Below are 7,696 nucleotides of genomic sequence, written 5' to 3'. Positions count from 1 at the left end.
ACAAGAAAAACGAAATCTCAGATACCAACGTCAAGAAAGCTCCCTTCAGTTCTTTGGAATTTATAGCCCTAAAAACTGTTTGCAAAAGCTGGCCTCTGTCTCCATATTGCCAGCAGCTATCCTGTAAAGGTTGCAAACTTCAGCTCCCATCCTGGCAGCCTTCTAATATCCACGCCCCAACACACACAGGATGATACCTTCAGATTTCCTCTGGCCCATCAGGAGGCGAATCTGTAACAGCCTCGACGAGGAGCTCTCGCGTTGTGACTCAGACGCTGTGGACCACTCAGAAATCAATCCCACATCATCCCTGAGAGCGGACCATCATTCGCCACGGGGAGATGTGCATGTGATCGAAATGTGCAAAATTTATAACAGCGACATTTTCCATTATGAGGCCACATGATTTATTCAGTAGTTTTTATGTTCCCAAATTACAATTTATGTCTATTCATAAGTCTACAAAAAAGTTACCATTAGAATTGTCTGTGCTTATAAAATACCAACTTTTTTTTTTAACTGTTATATATACTCATTAACACCAGTCTGTGACAAGTTACATAGAATCATAGGCACTTCAAAGGCTTAAAAAGACGCTTACAACTTAAATGCATTTTTTAAGAACAAAAACTGATTTTTCCTCAAACTCCTACTCGTACCTTCAAATTGCAAGAAATTAACAAATACAGTGGCCAGAGGAATCTGCAGCAACTTCTCAAAATACTGTTAGCATCTTTGGGTTTGCTGAGGCTTGTCAGTAACTCACATCAAATCCCCCCCAAAAGAAGATCTGATTCGATAGGACTAAACAGTTTTCTGGTAATAATCCAATTTTACACATTACTCTGCTCTTGCAAATCTGCCTGAAGCTACAGGTAATGAAAAACAAAGTGTAAAATGGATAGTCTGACACTTAAAAAAAATGTATACAAAGTGGAGGTTAAAGTTTACATATTTGAAAATCACATATACACTAAATTACCCTTATCTAAATTATCCGAAGACAAATTGCACCGTAACAGCTACAAAAGGCGTAGAGTTTTGTTTTGTTTTTTCACGGGACACGAGGGGAGAGCTGGGGAGAAGAAGGGAACAACAGATAAATTAACAAAGTAAGACCAACTTGGCTAGGTCCGTCGGAGACATGCTGACACAAAATGAAACAGCGTTCATCTTCGAACCACTGAAGAAAAACAATCATTTGCGCATAGAAGTTTACACCGATTCCATGACCATTAAGAATTTCCATAACAATATTTTGCCACTGCTATTCACAGAACACTGCAGATGTTAAGTTTTAACTTTATGTTGTTCTAAAGAAAATACATGTAAAGATTTAAATACAATGGGGTTTTATCATGAAAGTGCCAGAATGGCTCTTTAATGAAAAACAAAAACAAAAAAACAAAGATCTTCATTATTCTATGCAAAAGCTTTATTTTTTAAAGTTCAGTGATCTCATAAATAGAGACACTCAGTGGGAGTTTCACGCATAAAACTCCTTAGTAGGTGCCTTCTGGTAAGCCGCGCTGGATGGTTTGCGTTCTCCTAGGTCGTAACTTCCCTCATCCTTCTTTCTCATGCGATACACCAACAGCAGGATCAGGAAAATGGCAAAGAGGAAGCCAATCACTCCGCCAGCGATGACGGCTGAAACACACCAAAGGGGAGACTGCTTTCACAAAAGATTCGGGGGGCTGCAGAAGTAGCTTTGTCAAGCCCCATCTATTTCACAACACTTTCATAAAAGGCTTAATTGGAGGGGAAAAAAAAAACCCCAAATGTTAAAACCTGGATTCAACAAAGCAACCGGGCAATTGTGCAAATCTGACATTCCTCAGGAAGGTACCATACTGTCTTTGATTTGTATTAATAATATCACCCAAAAGCCTCATTAAGAGAAATCTAGCTGTGAGGCTCAGCTAATTCCATCCTTTAAGATTCTTTAGCCTTTTCAAGTTCTCACATTTCACAGTCTCATCTGCGAACTGCTTTTTCAATGAAAACAAAACATGATATGATTTACTTAAGTTTTGTAAGAGTAGGGGGAAAAAAGCTTGCAATTTTTTTTCCTAGACTGAATTTGGGGCTATCCTTTCAAGGATATCGTGTTCTTAAATCTTGCCAATCGTCCCCTTTAAAATCAAATGTTCACAATGAGAGAGAGCAACATCCGCCATGCCTTGGGTGTTACTCCTGTCAATGGCCTTCTCCAGGAAGAACTTTTCCTTCTCTTTCATTTACGTTGAGAATGACCTGGAGCAAGACTGACTGATCTTCACATCCTGCCCTCCCCCACGCCCAGTTGTTCTGACCAATTCAGACCTTAACTTTCCTCTTCTGCCCCCACCCGCAGCTCCCCCACAACAGCTGGCCGAGGGCGAGCCTGAGGGAGTGGACAGAAAATAAGGACATTTGCCTAACTCCTGCCTCTCATTCTGGAATGAGACCCGCTCCCTTCCCCACCTCCCCTCCCAGTCTGCTTTCGTAGAAAGGTGACATTCAGCAAACTTTGCCTTCACCCCTGAACCTCACTTAGACAAATAGAGAGGCCCATTTAAGGACCCTCTCCCCCGACCCCTGCCAGGCGACTCACCTGCCAGGACTTCTGTTCTTTTAAACAGATTGTCTGGGTGCTTCTCGGTGTACACATTTGTGTCCTCTTCCTCTGGGTCCCTTTTCCTTGCTGAGTCAGGGTGGTGAACTTCCTCCTTATCAATTTCTTCAGGTGACTGGTATGGGAAAAGGGAAAGATCGTAAAGATTTTTTAATGTGTTAAAAAGAAGAGTAAGTAGCCCTAACCGGTTTGGCTCACTGGATAGAGCGTTGGCCTGTGGACTGAAGGGTCCCAGATTCAATTCCGGTCAAGGGCATGTACCTTGGTTGCGGACACATCCCCAGTAGGGGGTGTGCAGGAGGCAGCTGATCGATGTTTCTAACTCTCTATCCCTCTCCCTTCCTCTCTGTAAAAAGTCAATAAAATATATTTTTTTTAAAAAAAGAAGAGTAAGTATATTTCAAAGTTGCTTTTTTTTTTCAAACAATGAGTTTAGGCAATAATTGGGATAATCACTTTGTGTGATGTTTTTACCAAATGGGTGAGTTCTATGGTTTTTTGTTCGTTTGTTTTTAAGTTCTTTATTGTTACAAAGTATTCCATGATCTCCTTTTTTTCCCCATTCTCTCCCAGCCCGCTCCCTCCCCCCAGCACAGGCCCTTACCCCCTACTGTCTGTGTCCATTTTATTATGCTCATATGCATGCATACAAGTCCTTTAGTTGATCTCTTACCACCACCCTCCCAGGTCTTCCCTCTGTGATTTTGACGGGTCTGTTCGATGCTTCTCTGGCTCTGAATCTGTTTTTGTTCTTCGGTTTATGTTGTTCATTATATTCCGTGAGATCATGTGATACTTATTTTTCTCCGACTGGCTTATTTCGCTTAGCATAATGCTCTCCAGGTCCATTCATGCTATTGCAAACAGTAAGAGTTCTTTCTGTTTTTACAGCAGCGTAGTATTCCATTGTGTAGATGTACCACAGTTTTTAATTCACTCACCGCTGATGGGCAGTTTCCAAGTCTTAGCTATTGTAAATTGCGCTGCTATGAACATAGGGGTGCATATATTCTTTCTGACTGGTATTTCTGATTTCTTGGGGTACGTTCCTAGAAGTGGCATTACTGGGTCAAATGGGAGTTCCATTTTTAATTTTTTGAGGAAACTCCATACTGTTTTCCACAGTGGCTGCACCAGTTTGCATTCCCACCAGCAGTGCACAAGGGTTCCTTTTTCTCCACATCCTCGCCAGCACTTGTAGTTTGTTGATTTGTTGAGGATACCTATTTGGACAGGTATAGATGATAGCTCATTGTCCTTTTGATTTGCATCTCTTGGATGATTAGTGACTTTGAGCATTTTTTCATATGCCTCTTAGCCTTCTGTATGTCCACTTTCGAAAAGTGTCTTTGCCCATTTTTTGATTGGATTGTTTATCTAGTTCATGGGTGTTTTTTTTAATAACAGAAAATCACATGTATCGGCAAGATAGAGAGTTCATAACAATCCTGACAACATGGTTAGGTTGTTTTAGTTGACGGTGCAAAAGATCTCTACTTTCTCACACTCCTCTGACCTCAGGCCATCCTTCCTCGCTGGCTGTTCAGCCCAGGGCATTGGAGCCATTCTTACTCCATCCATTTGCCACACCGGGCACTGTGACAGCTTCCTTTCAGGCATCGTCTCCAGCTGCTCTCCTAGGGTTCTTCCTGATCCCTCTCTGTGGGGAGCACACCCCCCCACCAGCTTGCTCTATAACCCTTGTCTCTACTCATGCATTCTTGCAGCTCAGGGAGCCCTGAGCTAGGGCCTCAGGGGACCTGGGTGCTGCAAGTAGCTCCTGTGTGACCCTAGGTCACACCACTTTTCTGGACCTCGAGGTGTTTTTGTTGTTGTTGTTTGTTTGTTTGTTTGTTTGTTTTACCAATGAAGAACACTCTCAGGTCAACGTTTATATACCATTGATGATGGGCTGGTGGAGACTGAGAAAAAACTTACTGCAATTAGTATCTGGAGTCTCCTTATTTCATAACCTGTTTCAGCACATGTAAGTTTCCCAATGGTTTTAACTCAGAACAAATTCTTTATGGAATGGAAATAAATTTTCTTGGCTTGAGCCAAATAAATAAAAATGATTTTGTTTCTTAATTTGACTGTGAGTTCCTTTAAAAGGACCATCCTTTAAAAAATATTTATGTAGCCCAGCCAGTGTGGCTCAGAGGTTGAGCATCGACCTATGAACCAGGAGGTCACAGTTTGATTCCCCCTCAGGGCACATGCCCAGGTTGCAGGACTATCCCCAGTAGGGGGCATGCAGGAGGCGGCCAATCAGTGATTCTCTGTCATCACTGATGTTTCTCTCTCTCTCTCCCTCCTTCCCCCTTCCTCTCTGAAATCAATAAAAATATATTTAAAAATATTCATATATAAGCTAAAAGTAGGTAAGTAGAATGAGTTATCAAGCCATGAAGAGGTGAAGGAACCTTAAACACATATCTTGAAAGAAGACATTCTGAAAAATCTACATAGTGTATGATTCCAACTATGACATTCTGGAAAAGGCAAAACGATGGAGACAGTGAAAAGATCAGTGGTTGCCAGGGTTTGGTGGGGGGAGAACAGGCAGCACACAGAGGAGTTTTAGGACCGTAAAGCTGTGCTGTATGACCCTACAATGGTGGATACATGTCATTATGCATCTGTCAGAACCCAAAGAATGACAACTCAAAGAATGTGAAGTATGGACTTTGGGTGACAATGACGTGTCAACTTACCCTCTGGTGGAGGTCGTTGAAAGTCGGGGAGGCTGTGTGTAGGTGGGGCCAGATGGTAAAAGGAACTCTCAGTGCTTCCCACTCAACTTTGCTGTAACCTAAAACTGCTTGAAAACACACAGCCTGCCTGGCCAATGTGTCTCAATGGTTGAGCATCAACCTATGAATCAGGAGGTCATGGTTCCATTCCTGATCAGGGAACATGCCTGGGTTTCGGGCTTGATCCCCAGTAGGAGGCAGCCCATCAGTTATTCTCTCTCATCACTGATGTTTCTCTCTCTCTCTCTCTCTCTCTCCCTTCCTCTCTGAAATCAATGAAAATATGTTAAAAAAAAATAAAATAAAAACAAAGTCTACTTAACACACAAAGCAGTCGGCAAGTAAAAGTCAAAACCATCAGAAAGGGTAAGTCAGAGCCATTTACAACAATGTAACAAAAGACCATTTGTCCTCACCTATTTTAAAACGGGGCCCCTTAAAAGAACTGGTCTGTATCATTAAATGAAGGAGCGTTTATAGTAACCCGACAACGCAACGCAAAACAAAGCCCACCTTCGTCTGAGCAGGTATCTTGTTCTGCATCTTCAGCGTCGTGGTTTCCACTTTGGGAGCAGCACTAGTGGACGGTATTTTTGCAAGCGGTCGGGATGTTGTCAGCTCGGGACTCTCCACGTCCTCATCCGTTCCTGGGGGAAGAAGCAAAGAGGAGCCAAGGACATGAATCACGATGCAGGTTTCCACATCATCTGATGATACTGTCAAAGGCTGACACCTGCAGAGCCATGTTCCTTCAAAACGGCTGCTCGGCAAGAACTCGGCAGTGTGCACTGGGATGAAGGAGTGATTTCAAAGTGGATCTGTGGGTAGCCTGGCAAGTTTTAAAAAGGCCCTTCTTTTACTTGTAATGGTTGATCCTTCCTGCTCAATGAGATGTCTTCCCTTCCACATGCTCTAGTTTCTACTGTAAAACAATAACCAAAAAAGGAGAACTCTCCCACGACTGACCCCTCTCTGAGGGAGCTGCTGCCCTGGGTCCCCTCGGCTCGGCCAGACTTTTCCACTGGTGCTGTGGCCCCTCACGGGCTCACTTCCACGCAATCTGCTCCCCTCCCTCTAGTTGTAGATGTTTCCTGTCATCACACACACTATGGTCCTGTTTTGTTAAGGTCACCAAGGTCCGCCATGTTTCTAGACCCAGTGGCATTGTCCATAGTGGTTCTCATCTGATCAAATCTCCTAGCATCACTGCACACATCATTTCCTTCTTGAAACTTTATCTTTGGGCTCCTATGACTTTGACTTCCTGGCTTTCCCCTCACCTCTCGGCTACTTGTCTCCTTTGCAGATTCATTCTCTTCTATGTGGATACAAAATATCAACACTTCCTTAGGATTCGGCCTTAGGCTTCTTTTTTTAAAAAAAATTATATATTATTGATTTCAGGTAGGAAGGGAGAGGGGGAGAGAGATAGAAACATCAATGATGAGAGAGAATCATTGATCGGCTGCCTCCTGCACACCCCACACTGGGGATCGAGCCCACACCCAGGCATGTGCCCTGACTGGGAATCAAACTGTGACCTCCTGGTTCATAGGCTGATGCTCAACCACTGAGCCACACTGGCTGGGTGGCCCTAGGTTTCTTACTCTGAACTTTTTATCTCATCCATGCTCATGGCTTCAATTACCAACCAAATATAAAAGAAACCCAAGTTTATATATTAGCTTATATCACTTCTCTGAAATTCAGACTTACATATCCACAGGCCTACTTGACATTTTACTGAATGACTCAACTGTACTATACACCTCTAAAACATCCAAAACAGAAATCATCATCTCCCTCCCTCTTGCCCCACAAACCTGGTGAACACCTTGCAATGAATGAACCCTCCACTCCTATAAACCACACACTGACTTCCTCTTCCTCCCACCCCATCGAGCCAATCACCCAGTTCTACTGATTTTACCTGCTTATGTCTCTTCACCCTAACACCTTTCTACAGTCCCAGGGCAACCACACTCATCCAAGCCATGGTCATCTTTCCAGGAACCATCATACCTGCTTTTCTCCTAAAAGCCCCCTTTCAGTCCACTATACACACACCAGCTGTGACCCCATCCTCCTCCCGCTTTAAACTATTACCATGGGTCCAGTGGCTGAGTGGCTGAGTTGAGCGTTGACCTATGAACCAGGAGGTCACAGTTCGATTCCCGGTCAGGACACATGCCCCAGTTGTGGGTGCAATCCCCAGTGTGGGGTGTGCAAGAGGCAGCCAATCAATGCTTCTCTCTCATTACTGATGTTTCTACCTCTCTCTTTCTCTCCCTCTCCCTTCCTCTCTGAAATCAATAAAAATATATAT

At 43.4% G+C, this 7,696-nt stretch overlaps 1 protein-coding gene across 1 annotated transcript in view; it reads right to left on the bottom strand.

Moving 5' to 3' along the window:
* Nucleotides 1–390: 390 nt before the first annotated feature.
* SDC2 (syndecan 2) overlaps nt 391–7,696 on the bottom strand; it is a 22,201-nt gene continuing 14,895 nt past the window's right edge. The window contains exons 3-5 of the mRNA XM_005879252.2: nt 5,884–6,017; nt 2,597–2,732; nt 391–1,650 (exon numbers count right to left, since the gene is read on the bottom strand). Coding sequence (XP_005879314.1) covers nt 1,487–1,650; nt 2,597–2,732; nt 5,884–6,017 — 434 coding nt within the window. The 3' untranslated portion in view covers nt 391–1,486. The remainder of the gene's footprint in view (nt 1,651–2,596; nt 2,733–5,883; nt 6,018–7,696) is intronic.

The sequence above is a fragment of the Myotis brandtii genome, unplaced genomic scaffold (genome assembly GCF_000412655.1).
Source record: "Myotis brandtii unplaced genomic scaffold, ASM41265v1 scaffold59, whole genome shotgun sequence".
NCBI lineage: Eukaryota > Metazoa > Chordata > Mammalia > Chiroptera > Vespertilionidae > Myotis > Myotis brandtii.
This window is presented reverse-complemented; position numbering and strand designations above follow the sequence as displayed.